Below are 20,806 nucleotides of genomic sequence, written 5' to 3' on the forward strand. Positions count from 1 at the left end.
AAATCTGTACTTTTTCTGAATTTATTGAAAAACAACAGTACAAGCTGCAAAATAGTTTCACACATTTGATCACAGTAAGAACCCATTATTTCAAAGCTTAGTATTTTGAACAAATCAACTGTATCGTCTAACAAGTGTACAAGTCGAAAAGCAGAAAACATTGGATGGTACCCTTTACAAAGGCCTAGCCTCAACTAATGAGTGGTGTTCAAGTGCTCTATGGTCTATGTAACACTTGTTAATATGGCACATCATTTACATGTCACTTTAAAAGCTTCAATGGGCACGATTTCCCCCAAAAAAAGCAGCTTCAGGCTAAGTTCATCATTACAAGCATAGGATCCCATAGTTCTAACGATGAGCTTATTACGATGCTTTTGGGAAACCGGGCCCAGAACAACATGACAGTTAGCAGCGGGAAATCCACACTGCTCATAATTCTTCACTATTATGCCCCACAGTCCTCACACACAGGGGCGTGTATACATTTGGCTTCAATTTAAAAAATACAATTGTGTTTGTGTGTTCCCCTAGTCACTGTCGTCGTCAGACCAGCCCAGGTCCATCATGTTCATGTCCAGCGTCGCGGCGGCCATATTGATTTTGGTTCCATGTCGCACGCTACAGGTCTTAGAAGAGTTCTGATTGGATGTGGTCCGCATGCTCACCTGTACCCCCGACCGCACCCCCTGACCTCTGACCCCTAACTCACTCCTGACCTTATGACTTATGACCCCAACATTAGCCATGTCACCCCTGACCCCTACCCCCCCAAGGTCACATATCTCCCCCATGTTCATATTCATATCCATGTCCCCTATCCTCTCTATCCCCCCCATATCATCCAGAGAGAGCACATCCCCAAACCCAACCATACTCCCCCCACTCAGCTCCCTAAACATGGACTGTATCCTCCCTCCCTCCACCCTCTCCTCCTTTGTTACCTCCCTCCATCCCTCTTGTCTCCCAGTCTCCCCCCATCCCCTCTCTTCCCTCTCAGTCTCCCCATCTATCTCTCCAATCCCACCCTGGAAGCCCTTTAGCATGATTTGCAGCCGACCCCCTTCCCCTAGCTCCAGCCGACCCCCTTCTATCCCTCCCTCCGTCCCCCTCTCCTTCTCTCTCTCCCCCCAGTTTACCTCTATCCCTCCATCCCCATCCGTCTCCCCAAGACTGCTTGAGAAGCCCCTAATCATGGACTGGAACCCCCCTATCCCCCTGTCTATCCCTCCCTCCACACCCCTCTCCCTCTCTCCGTTGCTGAGGGTTCTGATAAGGCAGGATATCTTGGCGCTGTTGGACTCCTGAGATTGAGAACGGAAGAACGACTCTGAGCTGACGCCTGATGCTATGGGGGAGAAGAACTGAAAGAGAGAAAGAGATGGTGACGGGGGGGACGGGGCAGTTGAACACAACCCAGATGTCATCCCTCACCACTCTTTATGAATTCATTGTTACTCTAGGGATGCGGGGCTTTGACACCATACAACATGACTGTTTCTAACATTTAAATCGCATAAGGTTGTAAAACAAATAGAAAATGTTCATGAACGAAGCGTCATGGTCATTGAAACCCGGCCAAACATGTAGACTACTCACAGGGGTGACATTGGACCTCTCCATCAGTCTCTCCTCCCACAGTCTCAGCCTCAGCTCTCTCTCCTCCAGCTCCTTCTCTTTGCTACTCAGGTCTCTCTCCAGCCTCCGCAACCTCTCCAACGTGGCATCTATCTCACACCTACAGAGAGGAAAGCAACTGTTACTCGTATGCCCATGTCCCTTCACTTCCATTGATATCTGGTCATCAATGCTCATGTTGGAATCTGGGGGCAGTGGCTTAGTAAACTATTATCAAGGTAAGCAGTACGGGGATCTAGTTTCTGTTTTGGAAGCCCTGTAATCTGAAGCCTAGCAGTTGTCTAGTACTGCCTGTTTATTCCAGCATGTGGCACTGTTTAGTCTATGACTTGAAGGGCCATAATGGAATGTTCTTCCTCCCTCTCGCTCACACACGCAAGCACCAGCAGCTCTCACAGCACCTAAATAAACACAGACATCTGACGCAAGGACATATGTCCCTCCCCCTAAACTTTTCCCTCTCTTTAAACTCCTCCCCAACCCCCAGTCCCACTTCTTACCTCTCTCTCTATCCCTACTTCTCTCCACCTCTTAAAGCCCTCAATGTTTCCCCTCCCTCGATCACTAACCCTCCCTTTTCCCCTCGATCCCCCCCCTCTCTCTCTCTCTCCCAGATCTTTCCACCCATTCTCCATACCTCCCTCATAATTGATTAGCTTGCCACACTCATGTCAAACACAAACAGAATCTGTCACCCCCCCTCCTCCTCCTCGTCGTCTCTCTTCGGTCCCTCTTCTCTCCTGCTCAGTTTTTACATTTCAAGTGCGCTCTTTACATTTCTGCCTCTCTCTACACAGCGCCTCCTCCCCTGTTTTTCCCATACTTGGCTTCTAGCTGCCCCCCTATATGCTTCTTTTGTGAACTCTCTCTCTGGTGGAAACAGGCTAAGTAGAGGAATCTCCTACATGGATAGCTTCCAGAGTCTTATTATAGACTAAAGCCAACGAGCCAGCAGGGTCATGCATTCAGCTTCTCTCCTGAGACACACACACACACACACACACACACACACAGGGGCCTCTTGTTAGGTTGTGAGTGTATACAGTGAGAGCTGCTCTTTGTCCCGTGTCTGGCTGCAGAAAGATGGAGCTTAAACAATCCAGACTGTGCTTACTGTACCACCTGCATATCACATACATTACACACACACACACACACACACACACACACACACACACACACACACACACACACACACACACACACACACACACACACACACACACACACACACACACACACACACACACACACACACACACACACACACACACGTTTGAAACAGAGTCCCACGCACACAAATGTTAATAGTACCTCCACTGGTCCTTGTTGTGTAGGAAGGAGTTACACTGTTCTGGTAGTCTGCTGTCTTTAGACATGGTCTCCAGAGTCCCCAACACCTGCTTAAACACTGGACGCTCCTAGAAAACACACACACACACACTTTTGATATCTTTCAGATATGACTCAAATTTAATTGTAGTATGACCACTGCCAAGTTAGCACATTAGGACTTTATCGACAGTTCAGGCTTCTGTAACAGTTCATAATGAGCTAGCCTTGAGAGCACAGGGTCTTAAGTTCAAGACCAGCTGCTGGGGTGTCCAACTCTGGCCCTGGAGAACTACACGGCTCTTTCCATGATATGGACTGACCGTTTGAATCCAGGTGAAATCTATGATCCCTTATTGATGTCCCCTATTAAATTCACTTCAATCAGTGTAGATGAAGGGGAGGAGACAGGCTAAAGAAGGATTTCTAAGCCTTGAGACAACTGAGACATGGATTGTGTATGTGTGCCATTCAGAGGGTGAATGGGCAAGGCAAAAGATTGAAGTGCCTTTGAACAGGGTTTGGTAGTAGGTGTCAGGCGCACCAGTTTGAGTGTGTCAAGAACTGCAACATTGCCGGGTGTTTATGCTCAACAGTTTCCCTGTGTATCAATAATGGTCCACCACCCAACGGACATCCAGCCAACTCAACATAACTGTGGGAAGCATTGGAGTCAACATGGGCCGGCATCCCTGTGGAACGCTTTCAACACCTTGTAGAGTCCATGCCCCGATGAATTGAAGCTGTTCTGAGGGCAAAAAGGGGTGGAACTCAATATTAGGAGGGTGTTCCTAATGTTTTATACACTCAGTGTATCGGGTGTGCAGGATTTGGAGTCTCGGGAGCCAGATGTGGAGATTGTGTGATAGCCCTGACCTTTGCCCTCTCACCTTTGGTTCGGCCTGCCAGCACTTCTTCATCAGGTCAGCGAAGCTAGGCGGACAACTGGTGGGGATGGTCAGCCTCTGGAACACACACACACACACACACTCAGTGGAATCTTACATCCATAGGAACACACTCACAATATGAAGTAGGAAATGTGGCGGCTCCCCCATTTAAAATGTTGTCTTAAGAGGGGACACAGTCCCTGATCAGCAGGGAGTTTAACCAGTGACCCATCAGTTACAGCATAATGCTAACTGTGCCTTTACTACATTCCAGTAAGAGGCAGGGGGGTGGGGAGGGGCAGTACATAGTAACAGGTTATAGCAGCGTTTCCAGTAGCCCCAGCAGTATATACCTTTTTAGTGTAACCCTGAGAAAAAGCACACCTGATTCAACTAGTCAAATAATCATCAAGGCCTCAAAGAGTTGAATGTGGTGTGTTTGTCAAGGACTACAATGAAACGGTCCACCGTTTGGGGGTTACTGGAGGACCAGGGTTACAGGATACATCCACTGAGAAGGGCAGGGGGATATGGAAACAGTTTACTCTGGGGGGGTTTAAAATGGAAATAAATCTCTCTCAGTAACGGTTAGTATAATAGTCACCCGCCCCCCTCCACTCCTCTCTCTCTGGTTATTTAGGGCCTACTATTGGACCTCATCCAAAAGCACGCTGGGATACTCAGGAGTCATGTTCTCAGATCTCTATGGGTGACAGGGCAGCACACTATTACTGGAATACAGACACAGTTTGAAGCCCCTTCCACACTTGCGCACGCACAAACACACAGTATAACCAGTGCTTCATTTGAGGAACATGATCTGGCACTTCTCAGTTTTGGACTGTTTTCATTCCGGGAACCTATTTGCCCGGATCTGGTACCTCTCCTGGCATGAAGAATCATTTTCTCTATTTGCAATGTTAAAAACTCCAATAAAAGCAACCAGTGTTAATTGGAGTTGCCTTCTCTGTAATTCTCCTGCCACCTAAAAAAAAAACGTAATGTGAAAACATGCCTGATATTCCAAGAAGTGATTGGCGTTGGGTCGGCCCGGGTTGACGGTTTGAGCAACATGGTAGCCTAGAGACAGACCAAATCGTGGCCGTTGCGGTGGTGAGAGACAGAAGCGGGCCTGAATCTCTCACGCAACTAGAGTGAGATCCACTGAAATAATTCAGAATACAACACCAAGAGAAGGTCTATAATTTAGCCACAGCCGATCAATAGCTTATTAAAAAAAATATGAAAAGCCTGGCTGTGGATTGTGTGCAGCCCAATAACAAGGCATAGCCTACAGTCGGGAACACACTGCAAATCTGTCAATGAACAGCATGCAGACAAAACAGGCCTTTCACAATATTTCAGATACAATTGTGGGAAAACACAGGTTGGAAAGCAAATGCCCCCCATACACTTTTAGTTACTGCAACTTCCTTTTAGTTACTGCACCTTCCGATTTACAAATTAAGCATGGAGTATAACCCCCCGAAACAAACACACACACACACACACACACCACACACACACACACAGTAAAACTACAGGTCCTGGCCTAGCTCCACAGCAGAGTATCCATGCCTTACAAGAGCAGAGAGCTGACATCAACCCTAAAAATACCCCTTACCCTCCTCACAGCGGAAAGCATGAGAGAATCACGTTGTTACTCCAGCTCTGTGCGTGTTGCTCGTTCAGTGCTTTGCGTGTTTGTTTTATGTTCGGTAGTGCATATGACCGTCTTTTATTTAATGAGTGAAACTGAGCCCCTTTGAAGCTCTCAACTAATCCGAAATCAGAACAATGTGTCTTTGGGCGTGTGTGTGTGTGTGTGTGTCTTTGGGCGTGTGTGTGTGTGTGTGTGTGTGTGAGAATGAGTGTCTGTACCTCTTGTTTCTCCACCACCAGCCAAGCCACCTGCAGCCCCTCGAAGCCTTTAAACGGAACCTCCCGTGTCAGCATCTCCCATAGCACCTGGTCACACACACACACACACACACACACACACACACACACACACACACACACACACACACACACACACACACACACACACACACACACACACACACACACACACACACACACACACACAATGATACAGGACATATTCTCCTGAAAAGCCACTTGAAATAGAAAATATTAGATGCTTCCCCTCCCGCACACACACCACGCCGTAGGAGTAGGTATCACAGGTCTCTGACACAGGTAGGCTCTGTATGACTTCTGGGGCCATCCAGGGGAAGGTGCCCACCACTGTCATGTGGGTGGTGTGGGACTGGAACTTAGACGCTCCAAAATCACAGATCTGACAACAGACCGGGGAGAGAGACGGCATTGGGACACTTGGTTTCAAAATAATCAAGGATGGATGAGTGGAGCATACAACGATTGTCAGTTATCCCTACTGTACCTTGAGCACTTTGTCTGCAGTCAGCACCACTGTATTGAGACACAAAGAGTTGAGTGAGTTCACAAGTGGGGGGGGTTCTTCTTGTGATGTTTGTATGAAGCTATAGCCATTAGTTCACGTCTGAAAACGATTAAGTAGCGGCAGTAGTGTGTGCAATGTTGAATGTCCTGGTGGGTAGATATACGTTTGGTTGCGGAGTGCGTGTGCATTTGGTTACCGTTTCGCGACTTGAGGTCTCTGTGAATGACTTTGACCGGCGCTTCCGAGTGAAGATAGTGCATTCCTATTGGACAGAAACATTAAACGTCCTCAGCCACGAACCAATAACAGACCAGCAAACTGTTGACAACTCGGCTAAACAATGGCTACCAGTCTCCAAACAAGTCACTGATCCTCACACCAGATGAGAATATGCCCCCCTATTGCCTTTAGGGAAGACAGAACTGTACCAAAGGGCTTAATTAGCATGCTAAGGTTTCTCTAGGTACGGGAGAACGTAAAACATGGGTCAATCTATCTCTCTGGCCTTACCTTTGGCTATCTCCATGGCCCAGGTCATGATTTGTTCCATGTCCATCTCCTCACTCTGTTCACTGGAGAGGTACTCATACAGAGAACCTCCGCCCGCATACTCTGAAAGAGGAGATCACAACACACACTATAACCCAGGGTTCTCCGACTGGAGAGAACGTGATGTCGTCGGCCTCTCTCTTTTGGTGGACCCTTCCTGTTATGTTCCTCTATTGTTCCTCAAGTGAGATGGAGGCCGATGACATCACACCAGATCATCTCCTTGAAGATTGCAGTTGTTTAAAAACATATATATATATATATTTTATTCAGAACTTGTTTTTTTTTTTACCCTTAAGTGTGTATATATTACTGTATTTATATCACTGTATTTATTACTGTGTATATATTGCTGTATTTATACTTAGGATATTGTTTTTCGACAGGAAAAGCTAAATAATAACTGGAGTGTGTCTAACATAATGTCTCTAGAATCCAAGGACAGTTTACATGAAATATACAGTACCGTGTAGTGCATAATAAACACACAGACATAAATATCACACACACACACACACACAGAGAGAACAGGGTTATTTCTGCAGCCTCCTGTCACTCACAACCTGAACTCATTTATCACAACGACTTGAGAAACGTCAAACACAGCTTAGCACATCAGGCTCACACACACACACACACACACACACACACACACACACACACACACACACACACTGGGTAGTGTGTTCTGTAAGTCATATGGGCAGTGCTGTCACAGAGCTGATAACAACCATATGACCACATGGAGTGAACACACATAAAAACATCCTGGGTTAAGTTACAAATGTCCTGCCAGGAAACTCAGCACACACACACACACACACTCAGTAACCTAAATGTTGATCCTGGACCTACGGTTCCATGTCCATTAGAATGTGTATAAGGAAACACACAAACACACACTGACCTGTGACGATGCCATAGTTGGGGGACTCCAGTACGGCGCCATAGAACTGAATAATGTTCTTATGACTGAGGCTACTCAGTATCTCAGCCTGGAGAGAGGGGGGTGAAGAGTTGGTAGGGAGGAGAGAGAGTGAGAATGTATGCACAGTATTTAACTTACAGTCAGAGCACTACCCACCACTGCGACCTGTACGTTTTCGTTGGATGGCCCTCACTTCATACTCGTCGACAAACCCACTGGCTCCAGGTCATCTACAAGTCTTTGCTAGGTAAAGCCCCGCCTTATCTCCGCTCACTGGTGATGCTACACCCACCCGTAGCACGCATTCCAGCAGGTATATTTCACTGGTCACCCCAAAAGCCAATTACTCCTTTGGCCGCCTTTCCTTCCAGTTCTCTGCTGCCAATGACTGGAACGAACTCACTGAAGCTGGAGACTCTTACCTCCCTCACTAACTTTAAGCACCAGCTGTCAGAGCAGGTCACAGATCACTGCACCTGTAAATAGCACATCTGTAAACAGCCCATCCAACTACCTCATCCCCCACACTGTATGTATTTATCTTGCTCCTTTGCACCCCACTATCTCTCCTTGCACATTCATCTTCTGCACATCCATCACTCCAGTTTTTAATTGCTATATTGTAATTACTTCGTCACCACGGACTATTTATTGTCTTACCTCCCTTATCTCACCTCATTTGCACACACTGTATATAGACTTTTCCTACTGTTATTGACTGTATGTTTGTTTATTCCATGTGTAAGTCTGTGTTGTTGTTTGTGTCGCACTGCTTTGCTTTATCTTGGCCAGTTGTAAATGAGAACTTGTTCTCAACTAGCCAACTTGGTTAAATAAAAGGTGAAACAATGAAAAATAAAATAAAAAGTAGAAGTCCTACTAAATTGCAGTGTCTAATTCTTAATTCTACGACATGCATACTGTTACATTTGATCTAAGCAATCTGAGGGTTGTACAGAAAAGCCCCTTCTGCTCCGCGTCTGTGCAGTGTATGAACTTCTTCACACTAAAAAGGTTTGGGTCAGAGCACCTAGGAACACAACGTCGACACGGCAAACACGCAATCAATCCACTCCCTAACAGGCCACGTCTCGAACACAAAACAACTGAGAAAATCAGCCCCGTACTGGATAGTCATGAAGGACGATCATCTGACAGGATCCAGACGTTTTTTTTTATTTATTTTTTTATCAAACATCAACGCTAGAGTTTCTCAAATCAAAAATTCCTGCAGAGTATGTGCACGCGTACATGTGTCTGTTTTTCAGGCACGCGTTTGTGCGTGGGCATGTGATCGGCAGCACCCCAGCCAGCATATATATATACTAACAGTTATTCAGCCCTCGAGGGATGAAGTCAGTGACAGTGTCACTGCCAGGTCACTGTATAACCCACAACATGGTTTTCTGCCGGGTCGGGAACCAATTTATACTGGGTCACAACTTCAGACTGGGATGTGGCAGGATAGAGTGTTTTGTTCATTGTGAGGGCCAACGGGGAAGAAGAAAAGGAGGGCCATGTCCATCACCCAGAATTTGGTCAGGAATCACTGAACTTTAGTATGTACACAAGAGGGTAAAATACACACACCTAAGAGACAGCTAGCCCATACCTTATCTCACACAATGGGTGTAGCCTGTGTTATAAACCAATACTGTACTCCACAATGAGAGGAAGAGGAGAGGTAATGTTGAAACCAAGATCAACACACAAGCAACTGGAGAGAAAACAGGAGAGCTCTCAAATCAAAACGGCTGGCATGGAGGAAAGGCATACCAAATCGCTTGAGGGTGTGCGTGTGTGTGTGTGAGACTGTGCGTGTGTGTGTGTGTGTGTGTGTGTGTGTGTGTGTGTGTGTGTGTGTGTGTGTGTGTGTGTGTGTGAGACTGTGTGTGTGTGGGTGAGACTGTGTGTGAGACTGTGCGTGTGTGTGTGTGTGTCTTACCTCAGTCTCGATCTTGAGTAGTTTCTTCACAGCAACCTCTTTATCCTGAGATATCCAGTGTGCTCGGTAGACACTCCCAAAGCTGCCCCCTCCACAGTTCTCATAGAACCGCAGGTCCTCATGTTTTATCTGGACAAACGACGAACTCAGAGACGACATGGCATACTGGCGCGCACACACACTTCGACGACAGCCGCTCTGAGTAAACAGAGCAAACTGAGAGATACGGAACGGAGAGAAAGAGAGAAAAGGTAGGAGGGAGAACACGTTTGATCACACACACCCGATAGCAGAATGGACTCCGGGAGCGAGAGAATGAAAAGAGAGACCGCAGAGAGCCTCTCTGTAAATGTAGAAAGAGCTCATTCACTCCCTCGGTCAGGCCAGGTGCTGAGGCGACACCCTGTGGTGAGACTACAGAACACACACACTTGGATCGAGAAAGAGAGCGAGAGATTAGAGTGTGTGAGTGTGCGTTAATCACATTCTGCTCGCCTGCCTGTTCTCTTCTTTCCCAGTGTATGTACGGGTGGATGCTCTGTGTGTGACCTCTTGCTGTCAGGTCAAATAAGGTTGCTGGCATCCAGAGAATGCATGGGATCATTGCTTCTATACAAAACACACACGGGGGTCAGAACACACACGGGGGTCAGACCCACACACACACACAGGTCAGACACACACACACACACACAGGTCAGACACACACATACAGGTCAGACACACACACGCGCACACACACACGTCAGACACAGGGCTAGAGAACGATTATTCTCTAGCCTGACAACCAACCCTATCTCTTACTCACTCAGCAACTAAAAACACACTCCCACCACATACACCAGGAATGAGGGGGACAGTCACATCACCAGTCTGGAATGACCATGGTGACACGGCCAACCAGGAACGACATCATCAACTGGGGACAGAGAGGGTGACATCACTTTCACGGACAAAAACAGTGACCAAATCAGCAATAACCACCGCCAGTATCAAATGTTTTGATTATTATATTAGATAATTTTTTATTTAAAGATCAGACAGACTAGACACTCAACACACTGACATCATAATGAGGTCCTGAGGTAAAACAAGAGACACAAGTCAAATATACTGTATCTACATATGCAAAAGTACATGACGAGAACACAACTGAGAAGGATGACTGATTAAACAGAAATAACAATATGCTACATGAGTTGTGCTTTAACGCAAGAATTTGAGGACAGTTTTCAGAACGATGCTTAACAATGCTAGGGGTTTTGCTTCTCTATAACACTATGTAAAATATCTTGGTATTTGTGAAACTGGTACAATATACTTTCTTCATATTTTTCACATCTACTTTCACATTATCAGTAAGGGATACTGATAATCACTAAAAAAGACCTCAAATCTATAGTTGTTCATTTTTAAATCAGATTTTTTTCCCCAGTCACTTTAAGTACTTGCAGTTTTCTATCTAGATGTACATTTACCTTACACTTAAGGTTCTCGGATCTCTAATCATTGCTCTTCTATGTGATGTCGCAAAGGCTGATGGTTCTGTGTGATGTCATAGAGGGCTAAGAATTCCAATGTGATGTCAGAGGTCTGAGTTTTCCAGATGAAGTCATAGCAGCCCGATGAAGCCATGTCACAGTGATGAAGGTTACCTGTGATCTCTACATGTAACTACCGTGATGGTGGGCGGGCTCAGGTCCTGCGGGGCTCCAGCCTATAGGAGAGCGTTGTCAGGGTCCGCTGGTTGTCAATCACACACAGCTTTCTGACATAGCCCCTCACCTCCGCATGGTTCTTATTGGGCTGACACACCTCGGGGTCTGGGAGGCAGAGAGAGGCAGAGAGAGAGTTGTAATTATTCATGCCTATTGTTATGGGTCCAGTTGAAAGGATCACTTGTTAGTGATAAATCAGAGACTTACTGAACGACTGACTCCTGCAGTGTCTCACTGCCCGGATGGTGTTTGCTATCATCCGCTGGAAATCACAACAACAAGCAGTGTTACATGTAGTGGCGTAACCCCCCCGCGCAAGATCCGAGCAAGGCCCCCACCTCCCAACCCATTTAAATTGTTTAAGAATACAGCTAATTCCTTGCAATTCTACACATTTTACCATGGGGCAGGGAGGGAAATGTGCAGTTGTATAACTATCTCATGCTATTCTAGACAATTTTTCCATGGTTTATAACAAACAGAATCAGGGGGGGGTAATCCAGTGGTCACATGTCATATATAAGTTGTATTAATGTTCTATGAAGGTTGTTGATACTGAAAACCTAATTCTATGACTACAGCATTCAAGTGGAATGAAGAGTTTATAAGCATCCTATGAATGCCTGTGTATACTCACTATCTTCTCAAAGTTGACCATGTTGTCTATGAATGTCTTGTTGCCCTCGTGACTGAAAGTCATGTCTGGGAAGAGAACAGAAAAAGCACAGTTTGAAACAGAGGAGTTCACTTTCTCACCTCGATGTCCGTTGCTTGCCTACTGATCGTAACCGGGGCTTACCTTTGAGGAGGAGGGGCATGAAGGGGATGATTGGCGGCTCGATTTTGGTGACGGTCAGCCGGTAGGCCCGGTGGTTCCTGGACGGGTCCTGTTAACACACACACCACGGTTCAAAAGGTCAATAACTTTATTGTCCACATAGGGGTCAATTGGAAATTGGTCTTTGAAGGGCAACTCACCATCATGCTTTCAAATTCAGCGTAGAACTTCTTGAACTTGCTGGGGAGTTTCTGCCAACAGAAAGAAAAAGGTTTAATGGCTTTAGTTTTTAGTGGACAAATAGAGAAGCTGTAATTTGTCAGTAGTTTAACACTGTAGTAGTAGTCATGGTTCACCTCCCAGGTCTGGGTGAGTCGGCTGACTGCAGGGTTGCTCATACCCATGATGATGGCAAAGAACGAGTTCAGATTCTTAAACTCCCGGCAGCTGGAGAAAGCAACATCAACAATTTCAGTGAGAGACTGAAGCAGCGGTTCCGTCCACTCAACTCCCTACGAAGCGCGCGCATCTACAGAACGAGTGAGTGTTTGATTGTTTCGCGTGCGCAACACTCACTGAGCAGCGATCTTGATGAACTTCTTGAGCAGCTGAACCCGTTTGCTGAGCTGACCACACAGACACACCTCTGTCACAACCCACAGCTGCACCTGGTTGAACCTGACCACGACCACACAATCCCACGAGGGTCAAATAACGCACTGTACCAACAACTAGGGGAAAAAATGTCATAGAAGTTACGTCGAAATCATGTTTGATTCAAAATCAGACCTGCGTAAGAAGAGGTCCAGGTTGGCGGTGGTTCTCCTGAAGCTCTGACGGCCAAACGTATGGTACAACAGCTCATGCTGCAGCAGGGAGGAGACGGGACACATATTATGGAGTTCAGGTGTACAGAAAGAAATAGAGCAGGTTGGTTCTCTCGTCTCAGAAAGGGTGTGTGTTTGTGTGTCTACCTCGTGCACGCAGCTGAAGAGTTCCCAGTCATACAGGGTCATCTGGTAGGCCAGGTCTTTAGAACTCATCAGTTCAAAACTGGACATGGACCCCGCTGAGGGCCCCTCCTGGTCTGGGAGAGGGGTCTAACACACACACACACACACATTAGGTTATTGTCTACACGACACTATGATGTTTAGCAGGGTTCCCCAACTGGTGGCCCGCAGGCCCGAATTTGGCACGCCGGTGACTTTATTTGGCCCCTCGAGTTTTCTGAGCAAATTATTTTATTTATTGTTCATTTTGTAAATCTGTTCCAAAGTATTCCCACGCATTATAGAGAAGTACTGTATATGTGATCGTATACAAATGTAAGCAAGGATTGAAATTATTATGTTTTAGTCAAATATCATATCTGTTTGGTCTTCTTGCGGTCAATTTGCAGTCTACAAATTCTTTGTAATTATGTTCTGGCCAAGTGACCATCCGCTCAAGAATAAAATTATTATTATTATTATTATTTTAATCGGCCCAGGGCTGAATCTAGTTTATGCTCCCTGATGTACAGTATGGTTGTGGCTCAAAGACAACATATTGCCATATTTCTAGTCCCCATTCTCTCTCACCAGCGCATTCAGCTGGTCCCTGGGACAGGCGAACATACGCCCGTTGATGCTCAGAGTGGAGAATACGGACACATCATTGGGCTTCAGCATCTGCTTCTCTGTACAGGAGAACACACACACACGTTGGAATATAAAATGACAGTAATAAATGATACGTATACTGAACAATAATATTAAATGCAACATGTAAAATGTTAGCCCCATATTTCGTGAGCTGAAATAAATGATCCCAGAAATGTTCCATAGATACAAAAACACATTTCTCTCAAATGCTGTGCAGTAATTGGTTTACATCCCAGTTAGTGAGCATTTCTACTTTGCCAGGATAATCAATCCACCAGACAGATGAGGCATATCAAGAATCTGATCAAACAGCATGATCATTACACAGGTGCACCTTGAGCTGTGGACAGCAACAGGCCACTCTAAAATGTGCAGTTTTGTCACACTACACAATGCCACAGATGTCTGAAGTTTTGAGGGAGTGTGCAATTGGCATGCTGACTGTAGGAATGTCCACCAGAGCTGTTGCCAGAGAATTGAATGTTAATTTCTCTACCATAAGCCGCCTCCAACATCGTTTTAGAGAATTTGGCAGTATGTCCAACCTGCCTCACAACCGCAGACCATGTGTAACCACACCAGCCCAGGACCTCCACATCCGGCTTCTTCACTTGTGGAATGGTCTGAGTATTTCTGTCTGTAATAAAGCCCTTTTGTGGGTATTTTTTCTTCTTCTGATTGGCCCACTGGCTCCCCAGTGGGTGGGCCTATACCCTCCCAGGCCCACCCAAGGCTGCACCCCAGCCCAGTCATATGAAATCCATAGATTTGGGCCCAATTTATTTATTTCAATTGACTGATTTCCTTATATGAACTGTAACTCAGTAAAATCGCTGAAATTGTTGCATGTTGCATTTATATTTTTTGTTCACTATGAATGAAGTTAGATGTGATTGGCTCCTCACCGCCTGCGGAGCTGAGGTGGACCAATAGTAGGTCATCGTTTGAGGCCAGTTTGTCAGCCACAGCACTGGTCACCTCTCTCCCTGTGGCTGCCACGGCAACCCGGATAGTGGTATAGGTATGGTCACTGCAGTAGACCTTCAACAGGACTACACACACACACACGTTTTTAACATGTTTTTAATAATGTGCAGAAAGACGCATTCTTTTACACAAACACACACTCACTTTCGTCACAGTTCCTGATGGGTTGTTTCTTCGCTAGTCTCTCGTCTCCGTTGCTGAACTCTCTAAGAAGGACCTTCTGCTGAAACAGGCCACAGAGATAAAAATGACACATCACACACATTTACAGACACACACACACACAGACACCACCAGCAAACATAGTCTGTGTGTACCTTTTTCAATTTGGCCTCTTCTGAACTGAAGAACAGAAACAAGAGAACAGACGTATGTATTAATGCATTGTCTTGATATGGATGGGTTTGCCGAAGTCGCAAAAACAAAGCGCACGCTTCAATGGGGCTTCAACCTGTGTGTTGTCGTGATTCTGGATGGCCAGATACTGTAGCTGGCAACAACGACAAGACGCTGCCACGTGGGGAATCGTAAGTGACTCATTTCAGCTCGTTCCAGCTTGTTCTTGATACCATGTCTTGTTTTGAGGTGTTTTGACTGATTTCATGTCAATGCTAATATGGCTAAAACTCGCTAGCTAGCTCACCAACAACAGTAACGATGCATTTGAGACAACATGTGCACATTGTGCAAATGTATTTCATTTTTCAATAAACATTTATAGACTAAATATCATTGACATCCTGTCAACAATCTAAGCCAACCCCGTCTGTTTTGCCCTATACCTACGCACGCTTCGGTTTTGTTGCTAAACAACCAAGGTTTGGGGTTGAAGGTCACGATGGGGGGGGTTAGAGGTCAGGGTTTACATACTGTAGTTTGACGACCTTCTCCAAGTCGGGTACAAAGTCTTTCAGCGCTCTGAGGATCCGTGAGTCACTGGACACACTCCCATACAGCTCCTACAGAGAGAAACACACAGACTCAGACAACTCCTCAGGTGTGTGTGTGTGTGTGTGTGTGTGTGTGTGTGTGTGTGTGTGTGTGTGTGTGTGTGTGTGTGTGTGTGTGTGTGTGTGTGTGTGTGTGTGTGTGTGTGTGTGTACCTCCAGGAATGTGAGTGCTGCTTGCTCCTCCTGTAGATGGTGTGTGTGTACTGCCGCCCAGCGCAGGGCCAGATTGAGGACTCGTCTTTTAGAGGTCACAGCGTACTCCAACCTCTCCTGCTCCGAACCCGGGGGAGCCACCGCATGGTAGGTACACACAGGGTTAAAGATATAGCACAACTACAGTAAGTGTACCCACACATTAGAAACAGCTTCCTAATAATGAGTTGCACCCCTCTCCCTTTGCCCTCAGAACAGCCTCAATTCTTCGGGGGCATGGAGTCTACAAGGGTGCTGGAAAGCGTTCCACAGGGATGCTAGCCGTGTTGACTCCAATGCTTGCCACAGCTGTGTGAAGTTGGCTGGATGGCCTTTGGATGGTGGACCATTCTTGATAGAGACAGGAAACTGTTGAGTGTGAAAAACACAGCAGCGTTGCAGTTCTTGACACAAACCGGTGCACCTGGCACCTACTACCATATTTAACTAGGCAAGTTAGTTAAGAACAAATTCTTATTTACAATAACTAACTACACCAGCCAAACTCGGACAATGCTGGGCCAATTGTGCGCCGCCAAATGGCACTCCCAATCACAGCCGGTTGTAATACAGCCTGGATTCGAACCAGGGTGTCTGTAGTGACGCCTCAAGCACTGGGATGCAGAGCCTTAGACCGCTGCATCACTCGGGAGCCCCGAGACAAAAGGGCAATGTATAACATTACTGTAACCTATATGTAGCCTACTGAATAGGCCAAGAAGGGAAACGGGAGTGGAAAGAGAAACAAGGAGAGGGAGAAAACGAGAGGAGAGAAGAATGGAGTGAAAGAGAAGAGAGTTGGAAAGAGAAACAAGGAGAGGGAGAAAGCGAGAGGAGAGAAGAATGGAGTGAAAGAGAAGAGAGTTGGAAAGAGAAACAAGGAGAGGGAGAAAGCGAGAGGAGAGAAGAATGGAGTGAAAGAGAAGAGAGTTGGAAAGAGAAACAAGGAGAGGGAGAAAGCGAGAGGAGAGAAGAATGGAGTGAAAGAGAAGAGAGTTGGAAAGAGAAACAAGGAGAGGGAGAAAGCGAGAGGAGAGAAGAATGGAGTGAAAGAGAAGAGAGTTGGAAAGAGAAACAAGGAGAGGGAGAAAAGAATGGAGTGAGACAGAAGAGAGTTGGAGAGGAGAGAAGAATGGAGTGAAAGAGAAGAGAGTTGGAAAGAGAAACAAGGAGAGGGAGAAAGCGAGAGGAGAGAAGAATGGAGTGAAAGAGAAGAGAGTTGGAAAGAGAAACAAGGAGAGGGAGAAAGTGAGAGGAGAGAAGAATGGAGTGAAAGAGAAGAGAGTTGGAAGGAGAAAAGGATATTGTGCCATGAGCAACTGGCAGAACTGGCTGTTAGGCATGAAGACACAGTGCATGAGGACAAAGTCATCTACCGCAGGATCTGAGAGGAGGGGAGGGGGGAGAGAAAAAGAGAGAAAGAGAAAATAGGAAGAAAGGGAATAATATTAGAAAACAGATATTCATTCATATCCACCAACCCATAATCCAGTCCTTTACCGGCCCCTCAACCCTGGCAACTCACAGTGGAGCTCTACCTGGTTGTGTGGAAGCTAGGTGTGTGTGTGTACCTGGGTCAGCGTGGTGTGTGTCCATCCTCATGGTCTCCAGGAAGTGGTCTAGGATCTTCTCAGGGGTTCCAGACATCACAGTGTACTTGATGTTTCCCAGAGTAGAGGCTCTGGGACTCTTCTCCAGGACCAGCACAGCCTGCTCATGCTCCTTCAGGCGCACTGTATTCGCCTCCACGTCCTAAAGTCAATGACAGTACGGTCCAGTATTGCACACTGTAGCAAACAGTACAGTCACAGAACAACTAGACCGGACGTTTCACCGGACCTATAAATCTGGAGCATCCAGTTGGCATTTCCACTCACCACCAATTATGGTGATGACTCATTTTCTCATCAATGAAACATTTGATCTCAATTCAGTTTTCTGTTCCCAAAACTGCAAACAGAGTGGACTAAATTTTGTAGTTTTGTACCCTTTGCCAAAGTCTCAAAACATTTAGTTGTTTAGGAGTGCAAGGGCGCATTTAGTTATTCCTAATGGAAATATGCAAAACACATAGAACACGCCATGAGGGTCTGACTAGCTCGTGCTTGGCTATGCCCAACGCCTTTCTTGTTCTGCCCACTATGATGAATTTGCTCCCACTGGAAATGACAGGCTGTGGTCTGTCTTGGGTTAGTTTATAAAACAAATATTTGGTACAGTTTTAAACTCTACCCTGAGTATCCTGTTGAAGTCTTCCTTGTCCACTCGGAGGAAGTGACAGTTGTCTTCTCTGAGGACGATGGAGGCAGCTCGAGCGGAGTCTGTCACCAGTGCCAGCTTCCCAAAGTCATCTCCCTCGTGCAGGGTACACACCACACCCTGGTGAGAAACACACGCGGTCAAAAAACAGACGATTCAGACAGCTAGAGAAGTGCTCGCATGAATTAATATTCTGACCAATCGAACTGTGTGTGTGTGTGTGTGTAATCTGAGACCCTTAAACTAGTCATTCACTGTGACGAATTATGATGAGCAAAGTCAGTTTCCAAAACTGTGACACAGGTCTCCCCAGGGGTATAGAAGCCAGCTGTTGTATGTAGCAGCATTATTGTTGGTCAGCACCAGTTTTCTAAGTATCATCTGGTGTAGGCCCATAAATCATGTGAAAATAATACTCCTACCTTGCCGTAGATGACCACATTGACAGAGCCCTTCTGGATGATGTACCAGGATGTGCCCTCCTCACCCTGGTTAAACACTGGAAGAAGAAGAGACAACTTAACGCGTGTCCCTAAAACACACACACACAGTATGGACGTGAGAGCAGAACTTACACACGGTTCCTGCAGTGGCGTGGGACTCAAATATCAGAACACTGGCCAGCTCCCTCTTCACCTGCAAAAAGAAATAAAGACAGTTCATTTTAGCATTTGGGACTACTACTATGAGCTCGTCAGAGCAACATGGCTTTGCCGAAATGAAAAGAGTCTCGACTTGCAGTGTTGGAGAGGTGGGATAAGACTCACAGTGTTGGAGAGGTGGGATAAGACTCACAGTGTTGGAGAGGTGGGATAAGACTCACAGTGTTGGAGAGGTGGGATAAGACTCACAGTGTCGGAGAGGTGGGATAAGACTCACAGTGTCGGAGAGGTGGGATAAGACTCACAGTGTCGGAGAGGTGGGATAAGACTAGTGTCGGAGAGATAAGACTCACAGTGTCGGAGAGGTGGGATAAGACTCACAGTGTCGGAGAGGTGGGATAAGACTGTTGAGAGGTGGGATAAGACTCACAGTGTCGGAGAGGTGGGATAAGACTCACAGTGTCGGAGAGGTGGGATAAGACTCACAGTGTCGGAGAGGTGGGATAAGACTCACAGTGTCGGAGAGGTGGGATAAGACTCACAGTGTCGGAGAGGTGGGATAAGACTCACAGTGTCGGAGAGGTGGGATAAGACTCACAGTGTCGGAGAGGTGGGATAAGACTCACAGTGTCGGAGAGGTGGGATAAGACTCACAGTGTCGGAGAGGTGGGATAAGACTCACAGTGTCGGAGAGGTGGGATAAGACTCACAGTGTCGGAGAGGTGGGATAAGACTCACAGTGTCGGAGAGGTGGGATAAGACTCACAGTGTCGGAGAGGTGGGATAAGACTCACAGTGTTGGAGAGGTGGGATAAGACTCACAGTGTTGGAGAGGTGGGATAAGACTCACAGTGTTGGAGAGGTGGGATAAGGCCTTGATGTGAAGCAGCTCATCATAGATGATCTCCAGATCATCACCTGTCCTCTGACCAGGACTAGAGAGACACAGAGAGAGAGAGGAGATTTACATTACATTTCAAATTCAATTTATTAGATCAAACGCATGTGTGTGTGTGTGTGTGTGTGTGTGTGTGTGTGTGTGTGTGTGTGTGTGTGTGTGTGTGGTACTGACGGTTTGCGGAGGATCATGCGCAGCAGGGCGTCAGGTCCTATCTGGGCAAGGAAGAGGATGGTCTCAGGAAGCTCTTCCTCACTCTCTCTCTTCTCCTCCTCGCTAGGCAACGGGGTGTCCTCCTCCTCGTCGTCAAGGAAACGGTAGAACAGGTACTTGTCCTGGAACCCCAACTCTTGGTCCACTGGGGGGAGGCACACACACACAAACGGTAAGTAAATCACTGACCCAACATAGTGGGAAAGCTGGAAAAGGTCCAAGGGGAGGGAACAAAGTTTTCCATCCAATGGGTTTTGAGAAGGAGGTCGAGAAGAGAGGATGTGAGGAAGAAATGCAATTGAGATTCTCCCTATATGTCATGAACTGGTTAAATAACTTTGAAAGTATTGTGTCCAGCAGAGGGCAGTGTAGTCTCACCGTGGTTCAGTACTCCCTCCTCCAGCAGAGCCTGCCACATCCCTACAGCATGAGAGCGAGTGTGTACACAGGTACTCTGTTGCACCAGCCAGTCTACCAGCTCTGTACCTACACAACACTGCCTGCAAGACAAACACACACACACAGCGTGACAATAAAGTAACACAAGCATGCATACTGTATGTATGTGCACAAGCACTTAAGGCCACTGCAAACCTAACGTAGCAGGTGTTTACTTTTTTTGGTTGAAAATACGGTATCCCTGAAAACCAGAAACATCTGCTTTTTGCCATCACCGGAGGAGGGCGACTGCAGACTAGGTTCTAGCAGAACTCGGCAAGGCGTAAGCACACGACTGTGCTCGCATACTCCCTGTGTGTTAACAATAGCTAGCTAGCTGGGCCTTGCTACCAAACCTTTTACTTCGGTCTTGCCAATGGAAAGCTTATTATGCTTTTTGATTAAAAAGTTATAC

At 46.5% G+C, this 20,806-nt stretch overlaps 2 protein-coding genes across 6 annotated transcripts in view; both read right to left on the reverse strand.

The window, feature by feature from the left end:
• Positions 1–7: 7 nt before the first annotated feature.
• Positions 8–10,487, reverse strand: LOC118395070 (mitogen-activated protein kinase kinase kinase 20-like). Its single transcript, XM_052464224.1, has 11 exons — positions 9,711–10,487; positions 7,745–7,832; positions 6,799–6,900; positions 6,485–6,550; positions 6,268–6,296; positions 6,025–6,162; positions 5,742–5,828; positions 3,861–3,935; positions 2,953–3,059; positions 1,600–1,738; positions 8–1,364 (listed from the first exon to the last, which is right to left on the reverse strand). Exons 1-11 carry the CDS (start codon positions 9,867–9,869, stop codon positions 531–533), a joined length of 1,824 nt encoding a protein of 607 aa, XP_052320184.1. The 5' UTR covers positions 9,870–10,487; the 3' UTR covers positions 8–530.
• Positions 10,488–10,705: 218 nt separating this feature from the next.
• LOC118395028 (rap guanine nucleotide exchange factor 4-like) overlaps positions 10,706–20,806 on the reverse strand; it is a 44,023-nt gene continuing 33,922 nt past the window's right edge. For 4 of the 5 annotated variants that reach the window (XM_035788793.2, XM_052464223.1, XM_035788790.2 and 1 more), the window contains 23 exons: positions 20,332–20,453; positions 19,915–20,098; positions 19,693–19,777; positions 18,816–18,876; positions 18,663–18,739; positions 18,214–18,360; positions 17,553–17,733; positions 17,287–17,365; positions 15,943–16,093; positions 15,710–15,798; positions 15,157–15,181; positions 14,984–15,062; positions 14,758–14,904; positions 13,790–13,887; positions 13,181–13,306; positions 12,996–13,072; positions 12,783–12,884; positions 12,563–12,653; positions 12,407–12,457; positions 12,228–12,315; positions 12,066–12,130; positions 11,636–11,690; positions 10,706–11,533 (listed from right to left, as the gene is read on the reverse strand). In XM_035788793.2, coding sequence (XP_035644686.2) covers positions 11,406–11,533; positions 11,636–11,690; positions 12,066–12,130; positions 12,228–12,315; positions 12,407–12,457; positions 12,563–12,653; positions 12,783–12,884; positions 12,996–13,072; positions 13,181–13,306; positions 13,790–13,887; positions 14,758–14,904; positions 14,984–15,062; positions 15,157–15,181; positions 15,710–15,798; positions 15,943–16,093; positions 17,287–17,365; positions 17,553–17,733; positions 18,214–18,360; positions 18,663–18,739; positions 18,816–18,876; positions 19,693–19,777; positions 19,915–20,098; positions 20,332–20,453 — 2,308 coding nt within the window. In that variant the 3' untranslated portion in view covers positions 10,706–11,405. The remainder of the gene's footprint in view (positions 11,534–11,635; positions 11,691–12,065; positions 12,131–12,227; positions 12,316–12,406; positions 12,458–12,562; positions 12,654–12,782; positions 12,885–12,995; positions 13,073–13,180; positions 13,307–13,789; positions 13,888–14,757; positions 14,905–14,983; positions 15,063–15,156; positions 15,182–15,709; positions 15,799–15,942; positions 16,094–17,286; positions 17,366–17,552; positions 17,734–18,213; positions 18,361–18,662; positions 18,740–18,815; positions 18,877–19,692; positions 19,778–19,914; positions 20,099–20,331; positions 20,454–20,806) is intronic. The other variant, XM_035788791.2, reaches the window with a different exon arrangement.

This window comes from Oncorhynchus keta, chromosome 15, assembly GCF_023373465.1.
Source record: "Oncorhynchus keta strain PuntledgeMale-10-30-2019 chromosome 15, Oket_V2, whole genome shotgun sequence".
Taxonomy (NCBI): domain Eukaryota; kingdom Metazoa; phylum Chordata; class Actinopteri; order Salmoniformes; family Salmonidae; genus Oncorhynchus; species Oncorhynchus keta.